Source organism: Tenrec ecaudatus, chromosome 2 (genome assembly GCF_050624435.1).
Source record: "Tenrec ecaudatus isolate mTenEca1 chromosome 2, mTenEca1.hap1, whole genome shotgun sequence".
Classification (NCBI taxonomy): Eukaryota; Metazoa; Chordata; class Mammalia; order Afrosoricida; family Tenrecidae; genus Tenrec; species Tenrec ecaudatus.
Genome location: NC_134531.1, coordinates 77,992,562 through 78,020,476, shown reverse-complemented (window position 1 = coordinate 78,020,476; position 27,915 = coordinate 77,992,562). Strand labels below are relative to the sequence as shown.

General features: G+C 44.6%; 1 protein-coding gene across 3 annotated transcripts in view; it reads right to left on the bottom strand.

The window, feature by feature from the left end:
* The window catches only part of RASGRF2 (Ras protein specific guanine nucleotide releasing factor 2), a 279,623-nt gene extending 271,580 nt beyond the window's left edge, over positions 1–8,043 (bottom strand). The window contains exon 1 of one of the 3 annotated variants that reach the window (XM_075541229.1): positions 7,421–8,043. In XM_075541229.1, coding sequence (XP_075397344.1) covers positions 7,421–7,708 — 288 coding nt within the window. In that variant the 5' untranslated portion in view covers positions 7,709–8,043. The remainder of the gene's footprint in view (positions 1–7,420) is intronic. The other 2 variants (XM_075541230.1, XM_075541231.1) reach the window with 2 other exon arrangements.
* Between the last annotated feature and the right edge of the window lie 19,872 nt (positions 8,044–27,915).

Sequence of the window (27,915 nt, the reverse complement as noted above, 5' to 3'; positions counted from 1 at the left end):
GGACAGGTTGGAACTGCCCCTGTGAGTTCCTTTCCTCCCATGGAGTGGACGGTAGTTTCAAACTGCCGGTCTTGTAGTTAATGGCCCTACATGTCACCACGACGCCACCTGGGCTCCTTACAACTAGTGTTAGAAGATAACAAACATCACTTATTAGAGATACACACGGACACACATGTGCTTCCCTGTTTTCCTAAAGACAAATGAACAAAGCACAAAGCCATTGTAAAATTGTGAAAAATTAGGATTGAAGACCTGAATAAGACCATCACTTACTCACGCACTGCCATCGAGCCGATGTGGACCCGTTGACACCCGATGGGACAGGGTTGAGCTGCCTGTCTGAGTCTCCAAGAGTGCAGCTGTCCTCTGGAGTAGAAGGCCCTGCTTCTCTCCCACAGAGCAGCGGGAGATTTAGAACTGCTGACCTTGTGGATCGCAGCCCAACATGCAACCACTACGCTGCCAGGGCTCTCTGAATAAAGCCATGCTATTTGTCGATCTGACTTATTTCATTGCGAAACAATCTTAAAGATGAAATGCTTCTATTCTGCTGTATCAAAATGATACAGGCTGTGGGATGCATAACTCAGGAATATCAATAAACGTAGACAAAATCAACTTAGGATAACATAATCTGCATTGAGCAGCCAGCCAGGGCAGCATTTGTTTGAACAAACTATCAACACTTGCTCCAACCAAATATATCTGTTTATCATGTATCTTTTAGGATATATCTTCAGGCAGTGAAAGAAAAATCTCTCCCTCTTTTTATATTCACAAAAGAAGGAGGAAAATGGCATCACACTACAAATATTGTCCACCGTTCTGTAGTGCCTTTAGCTAGCACATATCACATAAAGCCCACAGAAAGATGCTTGTCACAATAAAAATGCTTTTTCTTGTACATCTGTCATTTCAGAGATGGATTTTTCTATGTTGAGTTCTTAATGAGCACAACAATTTAAACAGTAAGATTTACTGTAGCAAAATTAAATCCACTAAACTGTGCCATGAGTTTTTTATTCATTAAATGTTCAATGGTAGAATATTTCTAAGCCCCAAATAAATCATTTGTCTCCCAAATCATATTTTTTAATTTTTCTAAAATTTAGTATATATTTTATTCTAATTTCTTTTTATTTATATCCAATACTCCAGCTCTACTGCCACCAAATGTGTTCCAGTTGATGGTAACCCCATATATTTAGGGTTGCTAAGGCTGTACATCTTTACGGTAGCAGACAGCCTCATCTTTGTCCTGCAGTGTGGCTGATGGGTTTGAACCGCCAATCCGGCACATACCTGGCAGCACCACCAGGGCCCCAGCACTCAATAAAACCAAAAAACCAAACTCACTGCCTTCAAGCCAATTCTGACTTATAATGAAGCTATAGAACAGGGTGGAACTGTGTCTGTGAGTTTCTGAGACTGTAACTTTTTAAAGGAAGAGTAAGGTTCCTCTTTCTCCCACAGAGCGGCTGGTGGTTTTGAACTGTTGATCTTGTGGTTAGCAGCCCAAAGCGCAATCACTACACCACCAGGGTTCCTGGTATTTGTCAATAAGGAAAGGTTAAAAAGGAAGTATTGGGTTGCTTGCTTCCTATCAATGAAACAACATGAGCTGGTATGAGACTCTACCATCTCTGCTGTCCCCAAGGACTTCAGGGCTTGCGTGACACTCGGCCCAGTGCAATAAACCCAGCGCCATCTATGCAACCACGAAGATGCTGGTGGTCAAGACATGGAAGCTTAGAAGGCTGGCTGACAATGAGGGGGCAAGGTGACAAAATCCAATCTCTTTCAGAATTAAACGGGCCTGTGTAATCCTACGCAAACATGAGGAATAGCTACTGCTGGAAGCCCTTGACAGAGGAAGTATTTTCCCACACACAACTAGAATCAAGGTGAGTAAGACAGTCCTGTTCCCGTGCTGTCTCCCCTGCTAGAAGGCAAGGTGCACGACTTAACTAAAACTCAAGGACCAAACTCACTGCCATCAACTTGATTCCAACTCACAGCGACCCTGTGGGCTGGGGCACAACTGCTCCTTTGGGTTTCCAAGGTTTTAAATGTTTGCAAGAGTAGACAGCCTATCTTTCTCCTGAGGAACGGCTGATGGACTTGAACCACTGACCTGGTGGTTAGAAGTTCACTGCACAATCCACTATGCCAGCAGGGCTCCAGACTAAGATATTGCCATGCTCAGCATAAGTATGAATATTTTTAAGAGTCCACGGAAGTAAATTTCAGTTACTGAAATGGTTTTGATTTCTTTTTTGCTAAGTGTCATTTTCCTTTTAAAATGTGTCTGTAACTGTATTTCTCTAGACCGCCCATTTCCCTTTACAGTCTTGTGTTGATTTTATAGGGTTTTTGTTTCTGTAGTAAAAATGCATATCAAAATTTTCCCCTTTCATTCTATTCAATTAATTACACTCACAATGTTGTACAAATGTCTGCATCATCTATTTTCAAACAGTTTTTGTTTCAGATGGAAACTTCATCCAGTAAGCAGTAACTTCCCATTTCTACAGCCCCAGTCACCTGTTACCCTCTAATTTGCTTCCTGTTTCTATGAATTTGCCTATGGGCTGCTAACCTCAAGGTCTGCAGTTCGAAAACACCAGCTGCTCTTTGGGAGAAAGGTGGACTGTCTACTCCCATACAGAGCTAGTCTTGGAGACCTGCGGGGGCAGTTCTACCCTGTCCTAGAAGCCACTGTGAGTTGCAATTCACTCTATGGGAGTGAGACATATTTCATATAAGTTGAATCCCACAATATTTGTCCTTTTGGGTCTGGCTTCTCTCACTTAACACAATGATTTCAAAGTGTGTGCATATTATAGTGTGGATGAGAATGCCCCTCTTTTTTATAGATGAATAAACAAAACAGGTAAGTAAAATGTGGTTCATTATTCATCGGTTAAAAAAATACGGATGGTACTCTCAGCTTTGGATTTGCTTCCACCTTTTGATTCTTGTGAATCATGCTGTTAGGAACACTGGTGTACAAGCATCTGCTTGAGTCTTGACTTTCAAGTCCTTTGGGTAAAAAGCTATGTGTGGTGTGGATGGATCATCTGGTGAGAAATGCTGGGCTGCGAGCTGAAAAGTTGGTAGTTCAAACTCACCAGCCACTTCAGAAGAGAAAGCTGTAGCTATCTGCTTGCCTAAAGGTTACCACCTATGGAGCAGTTCAACTCGGTCCTACAGGGGACTATGGAGCCTAAATCCATTCCAAGGCAAATGGGTTAGGGATGAGGGATTAATTTGTTTGTCTAAAATGATAATGCGATGTCTAACCTTCGGGAGAACTTCCAGCATATCCTCTTAATAAAATCATTTTAAAGGTAAAATGAAAGTAAACAAAACAATGATTCATAGACTTCAATCCCAACACCCATCCCAGCCATATTTACGACTTTTTAAAAGTTTGATGGATTTTAAACACCATATCCTTAGCAAGTGGCTCTTCATGATTGAATCTCACATTTGGTGTTGAGCTCTGATCCTATTCCCAGAACTCTCAGAGCCTCAACGCTAGCATAGGGTGAAAAGGAAAATGGGTGCGGGGGCCGGGGGGGTGGTTTGAGGGAAAACCTCTTAAGAGCTGAATAGGTTTACAGGGAATAAAATCACAGATGATAATACCTGGAGCAGAGAGCTGGGCACTTAGAAGGTTCTTCTGACTGCATGTTCCTTCCCCTTACCTTTATCTAAAATAAAAGGTTAAAGGATTTTCCCTCAAAAATGGAGCTTTTGCAGAAAGTGGTGCCACACCTTGCCATATTTCTGACAAAAAGAACCAGTCCATTTAAAGGGGGGAAAAATAAGCCAAACTTCTTCTAATTATACTATCTTTAACACCAGAAATTAGCCACGAATGAAGGTTAATAATAGCAATTTCTCAAGAACTTACTAAAGAGAACTATCGAACGCTACAGAAAAAAAAGGGGGTGGGAGGCAATGCAAAGATTCTCCAAACCAAGCATATTTAGAAGATGAAATACACCTATCTTTTCTCTGCTTAGTTGAAAGCAGTTTAAGACTGTTAAGCCACAAAAAATATATCGTTTTCCCACTGTCTACCAACATACTTTATACAGTTTAGATGAAGCAAATATATGTATTTTCCCTAATTTATCTAGTAACAGAATTAATGGAAATGTTTAGGTTATGTGAAGAAGGGATAGAATGAAGATTTTATAGTCCACATGGCATTACGTACGGCAGCTGTCAAGATGGTAGACCTGTAATAAGAGCACTGAAAGCCGCTAAGACAATAAGGATTATTGTAGGTTTGTGAATCTACTGACATAACTGACTTCTCAGAATGTCTCCTGCTTGCCTTTCACTTCTCAAGAGCAGTATTTCAATCTTGTAAATGTTTCTTTCCCATCCCCTTCACGACAACAGCAACAAAAGTAACACCAGTGGTATGGTGAGTTGTGTGTGAGTTGGGCTGCTACCCACAAGGTCGGTGGTTCAAACACACAAACAGCTTGTGAAGAAAAAGAGGAGGCTTTCTGCTCCCATAAAGACATCCTGCCATGGAGATTTCACAGGGACAGTTCGATAGTGCCTCTAGGAGTCAGAATTGACTCGATGGCAGTGTGTTGGGGGTTATTTTTTATTTTTTTAGTTTGAGTTTCCATAACAAAAAGTTCACACTGCCCATTTGCCTTTGAAATGGAAGATGCTGTAATTGGAAGGCAATCTAGCAATCATCTTATACAAACCCTTCACTGTCACATATTGGGGAACAGAAGTTGAAAACTTTAAGGGGGTTGTCTAAACTTGCTAGAGAATCACTCTGCCTCTCTAGGGCATGTTTTTTCTTATGCCATGCCTTTGCCTTCGAATCTGTTTATGTAGGTGGTAGAGATGTTTATGCAGAAAACTCTGGAAATATACAGGCCTGGCCACAGTCCCTGGGTAGTTCACCAATGTATGTCTCTGTTCTTGAAATGACTGGATTCATCAGCAACACATATCAACTAAAAGGCAACCAACTGCATACACTGCCCAGTTAAGGAGGAATCGTTTGCCTTAATTTTCAAACTCACCTAGATACATAGTGTCCACACACACACACAAAGCATCTGTCCACTAAGCAAGCCCACATGAAGTGTGTCTAATAAGAGGGAAACTGAGAGGTTTTCCAAACCAGTTCCTTATCCATTTGGGAATGCTTGCTTCTCTACCTCTCAGTTTGCCATATAAACTAATTTCCAACCTCTTAGAGATGGTCAAAAATAAGTAAGACATACTCAGGCCTTCCAAGATCATAAACAAGGGGGGAGGGAACCCCCTAGGATGATCAGCTTAGGGTTTCCTCTAGAAAGGAACATGAAAGTAAAACTGCTTGAACGAAGATTACACCTTATTAGTAAAGTATAAAGAACACTCTCCTGGATGTGTGAATCCAGGTATTTTTTCAAGTAGTAAAATGTGTACTGCCAAATAATGCTACCCGATAAGACAATCATACAAATTGTAACGAATAATCACAGTAAGTAACAAATCCAAAGCCTGGGAACCAAGGAAGGAAAAAGACAGGAAAGCAAAAAGGAGTTCTATCATGGCATTATATAACAAATAGCTTGGAATGAAGTCAACGATATATCAATCTAACACAAAGGATCCCATTTTAATTTAGATCAATACAAATGTAAGCCCTCCTAGTTTTCAACAGAGCGGCATCTGCCCTAAAACAATGTCCGAAGACAGGGAGGTGCAGGAAAGAAGGCATGGAAGTGGGAACCCAGGTAGGAAATGGAAAGATCCTGTTACCCGGAGGGGATTGCCATCAATGTCGCCCAACAAAATGTGTAGAAACTGTTGAAGAGAAGGCTAATTTGCTCTGTGAGCTTATACCCAAAATACAATTTAAAAAAATACATGCCCGAGGCTTTAAAAATGTTGAGTCTACACAAGTGATACCTCTAGGAATCTCTGCGGAAGAAAGCATCTGAGATTTGTGCCACGATTTATCAACAAGGATGTTCACAGCATCATTATGCAGCGTAATGAGATGTTGTAAACAATACTATTTTAAAGAAATGAAATGATGAAATAAATTATGATATTTCAGTATTTAAAGGCCTGGGGTTTTAAATATATATTTTTTAAAAGCTGACACCCTGAAAATAGCATCTTCAAATTTCTGCAAAACTCTTGTTCGTTTTTCCAATTTACATCCTAAAATGCCTGAGTTGAAGTATATGCTTATATTTCTAGTACCCATATCTGATAACCAAATTGGATTTTCAGTGATCTTCAAAACCAAATAATTTTTTTAATTTCATATTTATAAGCACTGTAACAAGCTTAATCAGCTCCATCTGCTAATGGTTCCTGGAAACTACAGTGGGGAGGGGAAATCAAACTTTGGGTTCATGCTCCTAATTGTACACATGGTTACAGAACCCCCAAAAGGGTGGAAAGTCATGATATTCATTGTTCATTTGCTACTGCCTCCCACCGTCACCCCTAGTGGCTTGCAGTTGAGGCTGTTTGGTCTGACTTGCACGGAAAATTCAGCTGCGAAGTGCTTTCAGGCAGCAGCAAAGGCAATTAGCCTCAACCGCCCCTCACTCCACCCCACCCTACCCAGCCCCCCCCCAAGGTGAGGATGGAGAAGCTAACTGGGAACATAAAATTAATCTGCTTTAACCTTACGAACCAACTGGTGATTGAACAAGTGCAAATTTCACATTTTGCAAGAATTGAAAGTAAGGAAAAGGACTAAGCCCAAAGTCCCTTCTCCCTTAGGGAGCTCCCAGAAAAACTAGTGAATGTGTCACCCAGCATGAAAGGGTCGCATTCATTTCAAAGTACACAGAAGTGGTCTTTCAAAGACCCACATTAAAAATAAAAAACATAACAAAGATGTGGCGACCGAATATTCATCCTGAGGGACATCCCTTGCAGCAAAGCAGAATGCGACCATTTTGGCAAAACAGACTCAAACCACAAGCACCCAGTGGACATGACCAGGAGAAAGTGCAGCCGAACAGCCCTGGCGCTCCTTCCCGGTCCACTAGCGGTTCCCGCATTGGCAGCCAAGAAACCTACACCCGCTGTGCGGGGAAGGCAGAAACCAAACTTTTCCAAATAAGTCGGCTCATCCCGCCCAGCAAGATGCAACAGGTGTCACTCAAAAGCCTTCCCAATGAGGTCCCCAGACCCCGCGATGAAGCTGGAAGGGCCCGAGCGCGGGCAGGACGCTCAAAGCGATGCCGCCGAGCCCAGGTGCCAGGGTCTGGGGAGAGGGGCACTGGAGCGCCCCTGGGTGAAGCCTCGGAGAGGCCGGCCCGTTGGGCTGCCACCGCCGCCGCAGGGAAACCGGGAGGGAGCTCCGAGAGGGGTCCCCGTCCCCGGGGAGCTAGCGGCCGGGCCGCGGGGGTCACGGTACCTGCTTGTCCAGCGCGTCCCGGGCGCCAGCCGGACCCGACGCCATCCTGGGCGGCACGGGCGCCCGCTCGCAGCTGCAGCCCTCCAAGAGGTACATGCCCGCCGGGCGGCTGCTCTGCTCGCCCTCGAAGTAGAAGAGCACATTCTGGTACAGCGCGAACCACTTCTCGTGCCAGCGGCTCGCCTCGGCTGCCCTCTTGCTCAGGAAGCCGCGCTTGGTGCCCTCCTTGCGCGCCAGGCAGGCCAGGTGCAGGGCGTGCCCCTCGTTGCAGCGCACGCTCTTCTGCATGGCGAGGGCGCGGGGGGCGCGCGCGGCCGGCCCGCCGCCTCACGCCTGGCTCGCGGGCATCGCCGGGGACCCGCTGCCCCGAAGGCGCGTCCCGCCCGCGCAGAGGGCGCCCCCTCCGCCGGGATCCGGGCGCCAAGGGGCGCCGGCCGCGGGCCGAGGGCCCCGCTCTCCGGGAAGCGCCCGGGCGCGGGGAGTGGGCCCGGAGGGTGGCCGCGGGGTCGCCCAAAGTTGCGGGAGGCCAGCTCCTGGCGGCGGGCGGTGGCGGCGCGGCGCGCGGCAGCACAGCCGGAGGAGGACTGGCCGCGGGCAAGTCGCTCGGGGAGACAGAAGGTAAAGCGTCACGTGGGAGATCAGCTGTAATCGGCTTGGAGACCGATTTAAAGGGCAAAGTCGGCGCAGCGGCCGCGCGGCCAGCCCGCTCCCCGCGGAGCGCGTCCCTCCTGCCGCCGCCTCGGCCCCGCGCCCTGCGGGCTGGGGTGCTCGCGGCGCGGTGGGGGCGCGGCGGCCGCACGCCTGGTTCCTACGCGCCCGCACACCGCGCGCACACTCACACACTCACACCGCGCGCGCACTCACACGCACGCACACCGCGCGCACAAACACGCACACTCACACACTCGAACACACGCACACCATGCACACACTCGCGCACACACACAGACACGCTCCACACCACGCGCTCACCCACAGGCACACAAATACAGGCCATGCTCTCTCCCAGGAGAAAAAGACCCATTCACATACCCAGCACACGCAGTGCATGCACACCAATACCTTCTCATAACTTCACTCACGCACACACACACACACACACACACACACACACATGGCAAAAACCCTTATGCAAGCAAGACAAAGTGATTACGCACACGGATACACAGAGCACACACCGACATACCCACAGGCAAATGCAGAGACAGCTGCGGACACAGTGGGCCTAGTTATGCACGTGCTCATCTGAAAGCGCTCATGCACACGTACTAACACGCACAACTTACACACACGTACACACAGTCACCCAAACTCTCGCACACAAGCAACCTACACACATTCACATTGAACGCGCACGCTAGTACACATATGGCAATGCGCCTTGTGCGCGAGCTCCTGCTCATCTGCACACACCCAATACACACACTCGCATACATTCACATCCACGCATAAATACATGCTCATACACAACTGCATTCATATTCGCACCATCAGACCCACAGGCAAATCTTAATACACAAACGCACATGCATACGTATGCACATACACAGACAAATGCCCTGATTCACTCAAGGCACACAAGCACAAGCCACACACTCACTCACAGCCTCCATTCACACACACACACACACACACACACACACACACACATTCGCACAGCCACTACACGAGCTCACACATACTCCCCCACAGCGGGCACCTGCAGTCTTCCACCAACGCGTTTCCATGGCAGTGAGTGGAGTCTCAGCGTGGCTTTGCATAGGGCAAGGTTGGCTTTTCCGCATGTACCTACACCACGGTCTTTTACACGAAGGTGAAGGCTGATGATAGCAATTCATCTGTTCCCCCAAAAGGCAGCAGGTGCTGTCAGTTCCCCCCTCAGCGGCCCTGATTTCATGAGATTCAGATAAAAGGAGCTACATTTTAAACAGTTTTCAACCTGTGGAGACTGTCCAACAGTGGAGACTGCCACACCAGACAGAATCCAAACCGGGGCCCCAATGTCACAGAATGTTCAGCAGATTCCCTTCCTGGGACTGGAATTCATTTGATTAACAAATTTCACAGGTAGAGCTGGAAAGGCAAGATCCTGCTAGAAAAAGAGGACAAGAATAATGTACCAGGAAACTGGGAAGAGTGCTAGGCCGTGGCAGGACTGAGTTGTGCTATACACTTTTTTGTTTTTAAGTACCATTAGCCATTTATCATAAAAACAATTGGCCATAAATGCCGATTGTTAAAAGTAAATATATTAAATGGCCTGTCTAAGACAGTGCGCCTGTTTCCTACCACTGGTCATATCTCTAAGGATACCGTGTGTTTTGCAAATGCTGTTTTTGCAGAACATTTAAAATGTTAGTCCTCTAGCACCGGAATGTTTATTTGTTTTCATTTTACCTTAAACAAACAAACAACTCTCTACTATAACAGAGGTTGCCATTTTGAGGGCACAGTGGCCATCTCTTAGCTTGTTTTTAAGTAAGTGGAGTGTAAGAGTCTTTGCGGAGCAGCGGTTGCCCTTTGGGCTGCAATCCTCAAGGCCCACAGTTTGAAATCAACTGCGGGAGAAGGACGGGACTTTCCATTCCCATAAACGGTTACGGTCACTGTGAGTCAGTCTTGACTCCTTGGCATTGAAGAGGTTTTTGTTATTAAATATTGTTGATGTTTGTTTGTTTTGTTTTTCATTTAAAAGACAGTGTGCTAATTTTATTCTAAGACAGCTGGGAGCGTACACTGTCGGGTAGAGAAGATAAAAGTATAGAGACAATGAGTAAATGTGAGCAGTGTTTTGATCCAGAATGTAGAGGCAGGCAAGATGGTGACTGCTTCCAGAGACCGTTGATTTCCTCCCCCGTGATCCAGTCTCAGCTCTGAGAACTGAAAGTGACTTGGCGTCTGCTCAGTTAGTTGATAAGCTCTGTTTTTAAGTAGAAGCCATTAAAGGTGTGAACTCGTACAATTTTGCAATGTGGATTTGCACCAGCTATCAATCTTTGTTATTTGTTTTATGAGATCTGAAAGGCTCCTTTCCCAAATGAGCAATATCTCTCCCTGTTTAAGGCTGATTTCAGGCAGACTGACCCTTTCTGTTTACTCAAATATTTTTTAGATCTCAACTACACGGAGTAGTCATTTCAACTGCTGTCTGACATCACGTCTCACCATGTAAGCGGAATGATCTTCTATAGCCGCTACCCTCACCCTCATCTGCACCCTAGGGAGAGAAAGGAGCTTTGGTTTGCTCTGGAATTTAGCCCCTGGTCACTGTGGGTGGTGTGGAAATGCCCTTCCAGGACTATTTATCCATCCCTTTCCATCCTCTCCACGTTATATGTAGCTGATGCAGAGGCTAGAAAGAGGAGGCCCTGCCTGAGCTCCTGCTGGCCTGAGTCTATTAGGAGCAGAACGGAATGCTTAGGTGTTTCTCCTCACCAGACTCATCAGCTTCTCTAACACGGGGGCTGTGCCCCTGGTCCCTCACCTCCCAGTGCCAGAGTTTCCACTACAGTAGGCACACAAATTCTTTGTCCAAGGTTCTAAATGAGTTTGCAGTGTGTGCTCATTTGGGTTTGAAAGAAGGTACTACCATTTGCCAATCCTAGATTTTCTGCAAGACAGTGAGAGATGGAAACAACCAAAAATATCCTAGAGGCTCTGTGGTAGTTCTGTTAACTAAGTATCTCTCTGATGAGTCTTTTTGGACTTCTAGCCCCTTCAAAGAGGAAGGCCATTGACCCGTTGGGTTGGCACGGTGGCTCTAACAATGGGCTCAAACGTAAGAACGATTGTGAGGACGGCGCAGGATTGGGCAGTGTTTCCATCTGTTATACATGGGGTCGCTATAAGTATCAGAACCGGCCCAAAGGCACCTAACCACAATGAACTCCCTCACTGTACTTTTGTTTGTCTTTAAGCTGCCCTTTGGAATTCTCTGCACAGCTCGTTTACTTCCTCACTTCTTCCATTTGCTTTAGCTTTTCTATGACCATGAGCAGCTTCCTTCAATGTATGGATCATAATAAGTTACGGATAACATTGTGAAGAATGGGAATTCCAGAATATTTCTTTGTGTTCATTCAGAACCTGTACAACGACCAAAAGGCAGTCGTTCTAGTAGCACAAAGAGAGGTAGTATTGTTTGTACTAGGTGTTTTCCAGTCAATTCTGACTTATAGTGTCTCTATGTACCATAGAACAAAACATCGCCCTGCCCTGTACCACTCTCACAGTCATTGTCATGTCCCAGCCCATTGGTACAGCCACCATGTCAATCCACCTCATTTAGGCTCTTGGCAGACCGTCTACCTTGCCAAGCATGATATCTCTCTCTAGGAACTGGTTCCTCCTGATAACCTGACCAAGGCACCTGACATGAAATCTTGCCAACCTCAAGGAAATAGTACGTGTTTACAGTCAGGGAAAGCGCGTATTGAGGTTTTATGTTCTTTTTCTATATCCATTCGATCCATACGCCTAACAAATACCCAAATTTTAAACTCTATGAAGACAAATGTGGAATTAGGATGGGAAGAAGGCCCATTAACAGCCTTCAGTAGACAGATGACACAACCTTCTTGCTAAGAGTGAGGAGGACTTGAAGCACTTCCTGATGAGGACCAAAAGCTCCAGCCTACACTGTGGATTATACATTAAGGTAAACTGGACCGATGAGCTACATCATGATGCACAAAGAAGAGATTAAAGTTGTCAAAGATTCCATTTCACTTGGCTCCATAATCAACAGCCACGGGAGCAACGGTCAAGAAATCAAATCGTGTATTGCATAGAACCCAGCTGCTGCTAAAGACCTCTTGAATATGTTAAAAAGCAAAGATGTCACTTTGAAGAGTAAGATGCACCTGACCCAAACCATGGCGTTTTCTATCACGTCCTATTCATATGAAATCTCCAAACTAAAATAAACCTCACTGCCATCGAGTCAGTGCTGACTCACTGAGACCCCTTGTGGGTTTCTAAGATTGTCACTGTTCGTGGGAGTAGAAAGCTCAGTCTTTCTCCCCAGGAGTACCAGGGCTCCTTCTGAGAAAACTCGCCAATGATTAAGAAGACAAAAGAAGAACTGGTGTCTTTGAATGATCATGCTGACAAAGAACCCTAAAGATGCCATTGCTTGCCTGAAGAATGAAGAAACCTGGCTTGGGAGACGTACTCTTAGGGTGCTCCTGAGAGTGAGGGTGTTGAGATTTGGCTCACTTAGTTTGGCGTGAGTAGGGTCTTTTCCCCAGAGCAAAACTTCATGCTTGGTGAAAGAGAGGGTCAGTGAAAAGGAGGAAGACCTGCAACAAGATGGATCGACATTGTCCTTACAAGAGTGGGCTCCAACGTGGCCCCCATTGGGAGGGGGCCGCTGGACCAGGCACTGTTTTGTTCTGTTGTCCATAAATGTGCGAGGCCACACATGTATGGCCTAACAATTCATATATGTATAAGAAAGGACTTTGTTTGGAGACCAGCCTTTGAGACCCCGGAAACTATTTTATCAGAGCCGGGCACCATCTAAAGTCCACGCCACATTTTGCTATTGCACCCGTGTCTTCTGGGTGTCCTTCCTGAAGGCAAGTATGGAGCAGGTCCATCATGTCAGAACTAATTGTTCTTAAGTTGGTCCTACGATTTTATCTTTTAATTTGTTGTTACTTGGGAGCTAATGTATATGTCATATCATTCCATAGTTCAATCATGTCAGTCAGAATTGTATGATTGCTTCTATATCAGTCTCCAAACATATTTTTCCTTCCTGGACTCCTTGAAATCATCTCATTTTTATTTTCCCCACTACCCCCTATCCCCCTCCCCCCAAAACCCTTGTTCTATTTGCTGTCCCTATAAGTTCATCAATCCTGGGTTTCACTTACCGAAAAACAAATAACACAACATCAAGAGGGTGACCTCCTGAAATCCACTGTAATATGAACAAGAATAAACAAAATAAAACAGAATGACCGTCACAGGATTTCCGGAATAATCCATGTCTTAACACAGCACATAGGGTGTTGATGTAGTAAGACACTGTTTGTCTGTCAATCAACAGTACACTACTCTTGGTACAGCTGTCTTCTGCTTCCTCAGACACATTTCCAACTTAAGTCCTCAGGTTCTCAGCATGGCTGAGGTAGAGTCCAGTTCACCCAGTGGAGTTCCCACATGGGGTCTCATCCCTGCAGCTCTGGAGCCTGCTGTGTGACCTGAAGATGCAGTTTTCAGTGTCCCAGCATTCCTCGGCACCCAGCCTGGGTTCCTGGGATACCCCACCAACTGCACACCACCAGAGACACTCCCCACCTAGTGACCCCAGAGCGTCCTCAGTCACTTCAGTCCCCACTAGGAGGTCAGCCTGCCCTCCCCTCCAACCAACAGACATGCACCTACGCTTCCCCAAACATGACCTTCTCCTGCTCTGCCCCTCCCATCAGTAAGCCTCTGACAGTGCCGCCTCCTTCTCCAGGTGACCTCACCCCACATCCACATGGCACCCACTCAGCAGACAACATCTCCCCCATCCCCTGACCATTTGATCCCAGCTGAGGCACAAGTGACCTTGTCTCCACCCCAAGTAAAGGCTTCTGAGTTATCAACTAGTCCACATGGAAGAAGCACACCATCATCAGTCACCAAAGCATGGGAATCCACATCATCCGAAGTTGAAGCAGAGATGACTACAGAGCCTGAACTGTGGGGATCTGGTGTGCAGAAGGCGATGGGTGGCAGTGGGAGCCCAGGATCCATTTCTGGAACTACAATAGGAAATCAGCCTCTGGAGAACGCCCCCTGTCTAAACGGGGGGATGGGAGGAAAGGGGTCACCACCCAGAGTGCTTGGAGAGAGGAGTACAGGAGATCAAAGGCATACATCTGACTTGAACAGTTCAAACTTTGTCAGTAAATGCCCCTCCCCTCCATGATGCGTGCTGTACCTGCTCTGATTTCTAAAATTTTCTGTATTTTTGATTAATATTGCTTTGTTTGTTCATATTAGGGTGTATCTCAGAAGTGCTGTGTCATTGGAAGGCACCCTCTTGAAGTTGTGCTATATGCTTTCCCATTTTGGGGGTATATGAAACCCAGGATTGATGAACATACAGTAAGTAAAATAAGGATTTCAGGGGGGCAGGGGTACAGTGGAGGGGTGGTGTGAAAGGGAGATGAGGTCAAGGGGCCCACGTAGAAAGTATTGTCTGGAAAGTGATTGTGGTGGCAATTGTACAATTCTACTTGACATGGCTGAACTATGGAATGATAAGATATACGCATTAAATCCCAATTAGTAACAAAAAGAAAGAGCTTTGTAAAAGAAGTAATTATATTTCAAGAAAGCATTCCTACCAAGGCCACCTCAAGTCCACACATCCAATACGAGTCCTTCATCCCTCTTCAGACTCATGCAGCCACGTGCAGGGATGCAGAAGGCAGGAACATCGCAGGCCCTGTGGCTGCCGAGTCACGTGGATCCAAGGTCAGTGGCAGGAGGGCAGGGCTCCTGCCGTTGTCAGCGTCCGCGGCAGTGAGGGGGAAGGTTACCAGAACCCTCCTTATGAGAAAGCCACACACCCAAGGAGGCACCATCCGGCTGTGACCTGATTGACAGGTTGGATTCCACCCCTACACTTTTATACATGTGCAGGTTGACCTAAAATCATCGAATTACCACAAGAGGGTTGGTTGCTCTAAATCAGAACGGACACCCGAGCAGCTAGCCACAAGCTGCCCTTATTCGGATGGAAACTGAGCCAGTGGAATGGTGCCACCTGGAAGCACAAAGGGCCAGGAGGCTATGGAAATGAGGATGCTTTCTCTCCAGCTGATAAAACAGGTTGGCCAAAGAGACTGTGCTCCCAGTGGGCGGGGACTAACTCTTCCATGGGTTCATTGTTTTCCTTTCTTGAATTTTCCTAGGTTCTTTCCAAAGAGGATTGTTTTAAGTTGTTGTTGTTGTTGGTGGTGGTGTTGAGAGCCTCAAAGGATTTTTTGTTGTTTTTTTTAACCAGCAAAAATAAAATGTATCTTCTGCCCCCTTTTCAGGCAAGAGAAGAAAAATAGCAATGAACTGTCATATCTGAAATCCTATTCCTATTCTAGAAGGAGACACTGCCTAAAAAGCCCTAAGATGTTACAAGAGGGGAGACAAAGGAAGGAAGAGGGGGACTGGAGGGAGAGAGGATGAGGAAGACTTGTCATCTGACTTGCCCAGAGCCATTCCAGTGGGGTGTGCCTAGCAGCTGGACGAGGAGCTCGCTGATTGATTGTGTGCTACAGTTTGGGATTGGTTGTTTTGTTATTTTCTCACAATCTCTAACACATGTCTTATCTTTCAGAAAGAAGATGGTTTTTCAATTTTTTCCCCTTTGTTTTGTTACTAGAATTCAAATGCGCGGTGTGAGTTTCTGCCAGCCCCATTCACTGTGGTGTTTCTATAGATCAGAACTGCCTTTCTTTGAGATGGAATTTGTCAGGCAAAAGCCAGGATGGCTTGTAGATGCGAAAAGTGGTACGTTTCCTAAGAGAAGCACCCCAGGATCCCAACTTGTTTCTGAAGGGGGTGAATGCTACTCTCCCCCGCGGATTGTCACTTCTGTGTGCTCCCTTGATCACTGATAGTAGGTTCTCGCTGGCCCACACAAAACCCCCAGAGTATCATTTTCTCCTTCTCGGCATTTTCTTTTAGGCAAAGGGAGTACCTCATTTATAAAATACTAGATGCAAAATAGTGACTTACTTAGGGCCACTACAGCCCTCCCACTTGTCTGATGTCTTTAAGAAACACGGTGCTTCTCCTCACATCCTGTTTTAGTGGCCACGGTGGTGGTTCAGTGGCAGAATTCTCCCCTCCCAGGTGGGAGACCCATGCTTGATTCCCAGTGCAGGAGAGCATAAAACCAGAGGCATTTGATAAGATCGATCTGAACGCAGAGTCTTAACTCCAGCTGAAAGCCTTGACTTGGGTCTAGAATGCGTGCTGAATGTTCAAAGCTGCCTTTTCTCATAGCAGTTCTCTGGACCTACCCTTGATGCTGACCTAATGATTGACCCTAAAGAGACGTTCCACCATCTATTCCCAGAGAGTCTTTCCACTAGGAGCAGATGCAAGATGCGATCACTTTTACCCAAAGGAGCGTGATGTACCGCATTATTAATCCATCCTTACAGTGGCCCTCCAGAAACAGACAGGATAGTGGAAGGAATTTTTAGAGCAACTTTAATTTAAAAAAAACACCTGCCCAGCCCTTGCCTTGTGACCATCCTGGAAGAAACTGAAGAGCATGTTTGCAATTCATATCCTGAACCATATACTGTTATCCATCTCTCCCCACTTTTTAATGTCCTGCCTTTGCCTCTCCTTATAGTCCATCAGCCAATTTGGGTTTTGTAACCTTTAGCTCCTGCTCTAACCATACAAAATTATCTTTTCCCTCGCTATCCAGTAGTGTGGCCATGGGCACTCTGAGAATTTGGACCCCTTCCACCCCGCAAGAAACCGCCATTGATTTATGTTAAGTGGACTCTGTGATGTTGGTCTAGCACAGAAGTCAGAAAACTTTTGAGATGGAAGAGCCAATCCTGTCCCTCACACCAACTTAAAAATGATTTGAGAATCCTAAGTATGTTTTTACAGACAAATGAAATCACCATTATATAAACAATATCCTTTCATTTTTTTTCCAATGTTACCTCTGAGCCACATATATACCGACAAAGTACATATGGCTGGACACTTGAAGTTTGGCATCCCTGGTCTAGGACATCCCACCATGCACATCAAGCTACCAACCTCCCTTTTTTGTCCATAATCACCACCTGCTGTCCTGCCACCGCCAGCGTGTCATTGGAGCCTGCTCTGTTACTATGTTGATAAGCAGGTTCCAGGGGGACTTCCAGGATAAGACAGAGTAGGAAGAAAGGCCTGGCAGCAATTGCTTCCATTTGGCAGCCGCTGAGACAGCAGCAACGGTCTGGGTAGCCAAAGTTTGTCCCTGAAGCACCAAACAGATGAGATGAGTCATGCACCCCTAGCTACTGCTGCTGAAAAGTGAAGGTGCTGTAGTATTTTCTTGAGGATTTAGGATCATGAGTCCAAACACATTGTGCCTAGGACGGCGTCAAGAAGGTTGTGAAGCTTTTCCTCTTTTGTGCACATTAAAACAGTCCTAGCTGTCACTAGTGCCCAGGAGCCCTGGTGACACTGTAGCTTTCAAGCTGGGCTGCTAACGACATGGTCCACCGTTTGAACCCATCGGTCTCTCTGTGGAAACTCCAAGGGGGGAAGATAAGGCTGTCTGCTTCTGTGTTAGTCTGAGTACTTTAGAGAAACAAATCCACAGAAACTCATGTATAAGAGAGAGTTTTATATAAAGGGTAAGTGCACATTAAGAAAACATCCCAACCCAGTGCTGCCCATGCCCACAAGTCCAATATTAACTCATTAACCCATATGTCCGACACCAATCCACAAAGTCCTCCTTCATCTCATAAAACACACGCAATGATGCCGACTGCAGGAGGAAAGCTGAGTCAGTGAATGTGTAAGCATCTCAGCGCCGGCAGGGGTCTCCACACGGGTGCCCCAGCACCAGGGCTGCATTGGTGTAAGTCCATGCGGCTTCTCCTTGGGAATGGCCTGCAGGCAGTGAGTCTTGCCAGCTGAAGCAGGGAACTGGCTAATGCAGCTACACACTGGTCTGACCATCACAAATCAAGAGACCCAAGAACTAGAAAATGAGGCTCACTGAGATATTTATCTCTCTGCCCTTCAATTAGCCTCTCATATGTTTATCGGCCAGGTTGGCACAATAAGCTTTAACTGTATCAGCTTCTGTAAAGATTTACCGACTAGAAGCTGCGTGGCTATGAGTCACAGTCAGCTTGAGGACAGTAGGTTTGCTTTTGGTTTTGGTTTGAGTTGCACATCTCTGAAAAACCTGAACTTGGCAAGTTGAAAACACGCTGATTAGAATCAAGAGTATCTTTCCTTCTAGACGGATGCAGCTCCGAGCAGGGACCATCTGCCCTGGCAGCCCTGCCTGCCCTGCCCATGGGCTATCTCCTCGCTCTCATCAGGGATGCTCTCTTAGTCATGCCTAGGCTTTTTCACTCACCATTCCTTCCACCTAAAATGCCCCACACTTCCTGCCCAGGTAATCTCATGGCTGGCATCTCATTTCCTTCAGGCCCTACTCAAAGGTTCCTTCCTCATTCTTAAAGAACTATCCATTCTTGTGTCTCAACCTAGAACATTCCTGACTCATAGTAAGCTTCAACTAATATTTATTGAGTGAGTAGCAGGAAAGAATAACATTTCTGGGTATACCTCACTTCCTGTTCCTTCGAGAAGCCTCTTTCTATGTCAACCAGTTAGTTGTGAGTCACTTCTTTCTGTTAGTAAGGCTTTTATTGTCCTCCTGATCTTTGACTTTGTTGTACTTTTTCTCCTAGAATTTCTTAATTGTTCCCCCTCCAGAGTTACAACAGAACCTTATTCTTCCGGTTTCTGTGAGAGTGAAGCCATCTATATGTGCAAAGGGCTTAGACCAAGACCCCTCATACAAGAATGTTGTCATCCAAGGGGCAGGCTGAGACATCACACAGGAAGGAAGTCCGCATGGAGCTGTGAGTCACGCCGCGTGGAGGAGACAGTATGAAAGGAGATGATGTTTTAAGAAGCTTTTGTGGTTGAACTGCTGACCTCTCATGAAACCTCCATCAATTCAGGGTTAGAGACAGGACTCTAAAATTGGATCTAAATCTTGCATTTCTTATTGTTTTTGTGTATTTGGCAACCTGAATAAAGAGAGTGTTTGTTCCCTGGGTATTGTGAAGCTCACAGTAAATAAGATCATGAAGTTCAGAAAATGGTCTATTCATTTCCTCAGAGAATGGGTTATTCGCGTATGCACTTGTCCTTCAGTAAAACAGCTGGTCCTGTCCATGTAAGCATGAGAACCTTGAGCCCAATCCCCATTCTCGAAGATTCTGCCTGATAAGATTGACCTTAAGAATCTAGGATGCAAATCAAAATAATAGAAATTTACACCCATCACCTTACATGTGCTGGACCTAGAAGATCTCTTTCTCAGCAGTCAGCTGTTGGCCCCCACAAGGGAGGAGCAGGTCTGATTAGCAAATATCATCACATACACCTGAGAGGAAGACTCTGCTTTAAGAGAAGTTACTACAGGCAAAGACAAGACGCCTAGTTAACCTCGTGGTGGTGATAGGTCATGTCAGCATTGAAGGACGCAAATACTGTAGAAAGCCGTATTGAGGTATTTAATGAAGATCCATTTGAATAAATATTGGATTTCTAAATTTCCCAATAAAATATCTGTTCTCTTTTATGTGTAAATATGTGATCTTTCTGGTTTTTAAACCTACTGATTCACTCTTGAAATTTCCAGAAATGATTTTTGTCTTGTTCTCCGACGTGCCTGGATTCATCTATGCTATGGGCTGTGTTCCTGGGCAGGAAGGGGCAGCTTTTCTTATCCGTCCCTTCATAGAAAAAATATTTTGATTCACACTCAACCTCCTTGGTGATTCACATCAAACATAACACTGTTAATAAATACCTGCATTTGATATGTGAGTTTACAAGATTCTTCCATTTCTGTTAGCCTCATAATATACAATTTAAGCATTTGGGAAAACGGTAGTGATGTGATAGCAAACAGATGACGTCAGGACTTTTTTTCTTAGTAGCGTGGCTAGTATTTCTGTTAGTTCTTGATCATAGGCTGTCTTCTGAAATGGTAGAACATCAACCAAGTAATTTTGGGACAGTGAGAGTGTATTTCTTGGATGCTGTCTTTACCATTCGGTGTGTTGCCCCAAAAAAATCCTTTAAATATTGCAACGCAAGGCTTGAGCAATTCCTTCGGTTGTTTCAGCTTGGGGAATGCTGAGTGTGTGCTTCCCCTTAGGTTTTGCACATTACATTTGGCTTTTTCTTCTCAAAGAAAGAAACTCAAAGTGACACTGAAGGCACTGGTGAAAAATCAGGCCCTCGGAATTGACTTATTCATCTTGTCTAAGCCAAGAAATTTGAGTGACAGCTGCATGGTCAACCAGCTGAAAGAGCTCCATATACATGCTATTCCAAAGAAAGGCGACCCAATGGAATGTGGACATTATCACACAATAGCATCAATATCACACACAAGTAAATTTTTGCTGAAGATATTTCAAAATAGTTGTGATAGTACATCATTAAGGAACTGCAAAAAAATCAAACTGGATTCAGAAGAAGGTGTAGAATAAGAGATATGACTGCTGATGTCACGTGAATATTGGCTGAAAGAAGAGAACGCAATCATATCATCGTGTGCTCACCTTCTCAACATGATAGCTGAAGACAAATGCGTGCATAAGCAAATGTGGTGAAGAAAGCTGATGATGCTCCGCTATCAAAGGATAGGGGTCTGACAAGTTTGAAGGTAAACAAATGACCATCTAGCTCAGAAGCAAAAAAGCCCACATGAGAGAAGCACACCAGCCTGTGTGATCACGGGGTGTTGAAGGGTTCGGGTATCAAACATCAAAGAACAAACAATCAAATCATTGTGAATGAGGGGGAGTACAGATTGGAGACCTAAGACCTCTCTGTAGGCAACTGGGCATCTCGTTAGAGAAGGGCCATGGGGAGGAGACAAGCCAGTCAGGGTATAGTGTAGCAACGATGAAACATTCAACTTTCCTCTAGTTCCTAAATGCTTTGTTCCCCCCACTATCATGATCCCAATTCTACCTTACAAATCTGACTAGACCAGAGGATGGTACAGATAGGAACTGGAAACACAGGGAATCCAGAACAGGTGATCCCTTCAGGACCAGTGGTGAGAGTGGCAATACCAGGAAGGTGGAGGGAGGGTAGGGTAGAAAGGGGGAACTGATTACAAGGATCTACATATAACCTCCTCCCTGAGGGATGGACAACAGAAAAATGGGTGAAGGGAGATGTCAAACAGTGTAAGATATGATAAGATAATAATAATTTATAAATTATCAAGGGTTCATGAGGGAGGAGGAAGTGGGGAGGAAGGGGGGAAATGAGGAGCTGATAAGGACTTAAGCAGAAAGCAAATGTTTTGAGAATGATGATGGCAACAAATGTACAAATGTGCTTGACACAATGGATGGATGTATGGATTGTAATAAGAGTTGTACAACCCCCAAAAAATAATTTTAAAAAAATAAGAGAACACCAGAGAAATGTTTATCCATGTTATATTGACTACACTAAGGCATCTGGCTATGTCAATCAAATTATTGAGAACACTTCAAATAATGAGAATTCCAGAACACTTGATTGTGCCCACACAGAGCATGTACATAGAACAAGAGGCAGTCATTCAATTCACCATATTTATTCAACCTGTATGCTCAACAAATAATACAAGAAGTTTAACTGTGAGGAAGCCAGCATCAGGACTCAGGGGAAGACTCGTGAACAACTCGTAATAGGACACCATCTTGCTTGCTAAAAATGATGAGATTTGAAACACGTAATGTGAAGAGCAAAGCCTTCAGTCTTAGGCATAAAGGAAACAAAAGCCCCATGAGCGGACCAATAAGCAACATCACGAGAGATTGAGAAAATAAGGAAATTGTCAAGGGTTTCATTTTCTATGGATCCACAATCAATGTCCATGGAAGAAATCAATTGGCGCATAGAATTGGGCAAATCACTTACACAAGACCTCTTTAATATATTAAAGAGCCAAAATGTCGTTTTGAATGCTACGGTGTGCCTTATCCAAGCAGTGGCATTTTCATCAACCCTTATGCACGTACAGGCTGTACAATAAATAATGAACAGAACAGAACTGATTGGGGGGAATTTAAAAACTAAAGAATTGGTTCCTTAAATGATAGCATTGGCAACGAATAGAGCATGGCCTTCCAGAAGAGCAAACAAAACTGTCTTGGAAGAAATGCAGACAGCCTGCTTTTTAAAAGCAAGGTGTCCAGACTTCATCACACATACATTGTACATGTTATCAGGAGGGACCAGCCCTGGAGAAGGATATCAGATTGGTAAAGTAGAAAGTCTGCAAAAAAGAAGACCTTCAGTGAGATGGACACAATGACTAAGGATGGGCTCATACATGGACTCAAACATAGCATGGTGGTGACAATGGCACAGGGCCAGGCCGCGTTCCATCTTGTTGCAAATCGGATCCCCTGGAATCCCAACCTGCTCTACAGCACTGGACCAGGAGGACACAATAAGCTCTTGAAGGTCACACGCAATGGCCACACATTGAAACTTCTGTCTGCTTTGGCGAAGTGTCCCTTTATGCTGCCAGAGAGCACCAAAGACCGTGAGTGATCATCTTTGAGGCTCCGTGTCTTCCCGCTGAGCGCACTACGGGCACGCTGCAGGTACAGATGCAAGGGGGTGGAACGCAGTGCTTTATGGCGTTGCTCAGATCAAAGGACTCTGAAAGTTCTAAAATTTGGGGATAGGAGCCAGAGTAGCAGAGATTGAGTCATGATTTGAAAACGACAACTAACTTACTGGCTATCAAAAGAGATAGTATCTGGGGTGTTAAAGGCCTGAAGATAAACAAGCGGCCATCTAGCTCAGAAGCAACAAAGTCCACATGGAAGGACCTACCTGTGTGATCATGAGGTTCTGAAGGGATCAGGTATCAGGCATCAAAGAACAAAAATCATATCATTGGGTGCACACCTCCATGATATGATCGCTGAGGACAAACGGGTGCATAAGCAAATGTGGCGAAGGAAGCTGATGGTGTCCGGCTATCAAAAGGTATAGCATCTGGGGTCTTAAAGGCTTGAAGGTAAACAAGCGGCCATCTAGCCGAGAAGCCCACATGGAAGAAGCACACCAGCCTGTGCGACCACGAGGTGTTGAAGGGATCAGGTATAAGGCATCATCAGAACAAAAAAATCTTACCAGAGTGAATAAAGGGAGAAGTGCAGAGTGGAGACCCAAAGCCCATTTGTCGGCCACTGGAGATCTCCTTGCAGAGGGGTCTAGGGGAGGAGATGAGTCAGTCAGGGTGCAATGTAGCACCGATGAAGAATACAGCTTTCCTCTAGTTCTTAAATGCTTCCTCTCTCCGCTCCCCCCCCCCCCCACTATCATGATCCGAATTCTACCTTGCAAGTCTGGCTAGACCAGAGGATGTACACTGGTGCAGATAGGAGCTGGAGGCACAGGGAATCGACGGTGGACGTTACCTTCAGGACCAGTGCTGTGAGTGGCGATACTGAGAGGGTAGAGGGAGAGTGGGTTGGAAAGAGGGAACCAATTACAAGGATCTACATGTGATCTCCTCCCTGGGAGACGGACAACAGAAAAGGGGGTGAAGGGAGATGTCGGACAGGGCAAGATATGACAAAATAATAATTTATAAATTATCAAGGGCTCATGAGGGAGGAGGAAGTAGGGAGGGAGGGGAAAAAAAGAGGACCTGATGCCAAGGGCTTAAGTGGAGAGTAAATGCTTTGAAAATGTTGAGGGCAAAAAATATACAGATGTGCTTTATACAATTGATGTATGTATGGATTGTGATAAGAATTGTATGAGCTCCCAATAAAACGTTTTTTTTAAAGATTTAGATTCCTAAAACAAAGCAAAACAAAAAAACTAGCTTACCATCTCCCAGAAGATGGAATTTTAGAAATATTCCTTTCTAAGTGAGGTTGGTGAAACCTCAATACATGTCATCCAGGAGAAAAGCAAAAAAAACTGGCAAAGGGGACCATGTTTGGTAATGCATTATAAGGGCTATCAAAATGAAGGGGACCCTCAATGAGGCGATTGACACAATAGCCAAAGCATGGACTTCAACATGCCAGTGATCATGAAGTTGGCACAGCACCAGGTAACATTTCATTCTGTTATTCTTAAAGTCAGGAGTTGGGGCAACTCAACAGCAACTAACAGAGCCTTGGATTGCTTGGGGGGAAGAAACTGTCCTATCATGCTAGGAAGTTTTGAATGGGTTCTTTAGAGAAAAAATATAAAGCAATTGTCCACCCCCAGTTCTGGGAAAAAAAACTGGCCAGGAATCTGAGTGCACATATTTTGGCTGAGACACTCAAATGCTCTTTTGTAATTTATACGACTGTGTGTACAGCTACTCTGGGGAGAACCACTGCTTTTTCTTTGGCAGAGACTAGCTAGATGCATAAATGCAAGCATGATTCGTCTGTCTTGGGAGCACTGTATTTGCCAGTCTCCCTGCTCTAACCTACAGGATGTGGGCAGCAGTGCTAGGCACATCCTTCTCGGTCTGGCCACGATCATCTATTCTCTGTTGTCTCTACCTTGCTTTGAGTACAGGTCGCATGTGGAAAGCAGGAAGGCCGTGAGATGGGAGGGGCCAGGGTCCCTAGTTACTGCTTGACTGTAAGCTCCGGGAGCAGCAGGATACATATGACATTGTGACATAAGCAGAAAATAAACTTTTATTGTCTTAAGTCAACTCTAGTTGACAGTACAACTAGAGTTGATTGCTCTGAATGATGCTTTTCCCCCATAGAATTCAAATGCACAGTATTACAAACTATTGTCTACACTTTAAAAAACCAGCTTTCTTGTGGTATGATTGACTTAAAATGAACCTCACATATTTAGAGAGTACTATTTAATGAGTTTTAACATATATGTATATCTGTGAAACTATCACCACATTCAAAATACCAAGCATTTCTATCATCCTTCCTTCTTTTTTTTTTAAACATTTTATTAGGGACTCATACAACTCTTATCACAATCCATGCATATACATACATCAATTGTATAAAGCACATCTGTACATTCTTTGCCCTAATCATTTTTTTTCTTTTCTTTTTTCACATTTTATTAGGGGCTCATACAACTCTTATCACAATCCACACATATACATACATCAATTATATAAAGCACATCCGTACATTCTTTGCCCTAATCACTCTCAAAGCATTTACTCTCCACTTAAGCCCTCTGCATCAGGTCCTCTTTTTTTCCCCCTCCTTCCCCGCTCCCCCCTCCCTCATGAGCCCTTGATAATCCACAGATTGTTATTTTGTCATATCTTGCCCTATCCGGAATCTCCCTTCCCGCCCCACTTCTCTGCCGTCCATCTCCCAGAGAGGAGGTCACATAAAAGCATCCTACCTTCTTACCACTCCCTACCCTATATGTGACTTTACATTTTCTAGAAAGGTATATATAAATGGAATCATATAGTGTGTATCTTTTAGTCTGGCTTCTCTCACATAGCTTAATGATTTAGAGATTTTTCCATTTTGATGAATGCATCAAAGGTTTTGTTTTTCCTGTTCATTACTGTGTAGTATTTCATTGCATACAATTCATTTTTCCATTCACCTGCTGATGTATATTTGAGCTATGTGTAGTTTTCTGTGATCACAAAAAGAACGTTGCAAAGAACACTTCTGTACAAGTCTTTATATGGTCATTTATATATTTTTATTTTAACAAATCATTTTATTGGGGTGCTTACATATATTATAACAGTCCATGCATCCATTATATCAAGTGGACATGTACAAATGTTGCCATCAACAATTTAAAAATATTACCTTTTGGGGGGCCCTTTGTTATTAGCTCCTCTTTATCCCCTCCCTTGCTCACCCAACCACCCTTGGGAACTCTTACTATGTTGTGTATTATTGTTATTGTTATTATTATTATACATATCTTACATCACCCATTCAATCCCTACACTACTATCCTGCTGTTCATCCCCCTCGAGGGTGGTTATTCTGCTATCATTCGCTCTCTGTTCCCACATCCCCGCCTTGCCCCCTGTGGTAATCACCTAATCTGGTGTCAATTTGAGGATTAAGAGTGTAGGGGTGGAGTCTAGCCTGCCAATCTGGAGGTAGCCAATGAGACCTCTGTGTGGGCCTGGCCTTCTCCTGAGAATTCTGGGAAAGCCAGTACTTCCTCCTTGGAGGCGGGAGACACTTCTCTCTCGCTCTGACACTCCCTGGGAGACATAGCAGCTGACAAGACACATGGACCCATCCTGATGCAGAGACCCCTGCCGGTGCTGAGATGTTTCCAACACCACTGGATCCAAAGACTTTCTACCCACTGGCCTATGATCTTCTATATTTGGCATCTTTGCATGTGTTTTGTGAGTCTGAAGAGGACTTTATAGATTGGTATCAGACATATGGGCTAATATCAGTCTTATGGACTTGGTCTGGACTGGGCTGGGATGTTTTCTCAATGTTCAATTGCTCTTGTATATAAATCTCTTTCTTATACACATACGTGTGTCCATGGATTTGTTTCTCTAGTCTACCCAAATTAACACACCCCCTTTCGCTTCCCCCACCCTCCTGGAATTATTACTCCCATTACTGTTTCTGAGGATTTTGTGTATCCTGAATTCTGTTTATTGAAACCTCTTGTCTGTACCAATGTATGTACACTGGTCTAGCAGGATTTTCAAGGCAGGACTGAGATCATAATAGTGAGAGGAGGAGGGCTTAAAGAGTGTTGTGTTTCATCAGCGCTAAACTGCCCCTGGATATATGTGGCCATGTGTTTTGTGTCTCTTGAGTAAAATGCCCCAAAATGGAATGGCAGGTTTGTATGGCAAGTTTCACGCTGTAAGAAGCTGTTGGACTACTGCTATAACCCATTGTTCAACATCCTTTCCAATATGTGCATGATCATTTTAAATTTTAGTCATCTTACTGGACATGTATCCATTGGCATCCTCATTGTGATAGTAATGCATTTCCTTAATTAAGGAAATTAATTAAGGAAATTAAGGAAATTTGACATTGAACTTATTTTGGAGTTTGTTTGACATTCATACACCTTCTTTGGGGAAATACTTTCTCATTTTTTGCCCATTAAAAAAAATTAGGTTGTTTACCATCTTCAGGCAGTATTTCTTTCCTTTTGTACCTAGGATCACTATGAGGCAGAACCAACTCAAGGGGACCTAGCAACAACATCTTATTAATGAGTTGTGTGTGAGAGAGATATACTCCATATAGAAGGTATTTGTTAGATATATGTTTTTAAAGTATTTCTTCCCTATATGTGATGGAGTTGTTCATTTTATTAACAGTTTATTTTCAAGACCAAATGTTTTAAGGGTTTGATGAAGCACAATTTCTCATTTGATTGCTTTTTCTTTAATAATTTGTTCTTTCTTTCAAAACCACCAGCCCTGCTATGGAAGAAGACAGAACTTTCTACTCTTGTAAAGAGTTGCTGTCTTGGAAATTCACAGGGGCAATTCTATCCTGCCCTATAGGGTGGTTATAAAACAGCATCAAATCTATGGCAGTGAGTTTGGTTTGGTTTTTCCCCTTATTTAAGAAATCTTGGCTTAATCCAAGGGCACTAAGATTTTCTTTAATGATTCCTTTTCTGGCATTAGCTCTTAAATTTAGGCCTAGGATTCAATGGTATTATGGTTAAGTTGAGATTCAACTCAAGTGGTGATCTCACTGTTCCAGCACCACTTGATGAAAAGA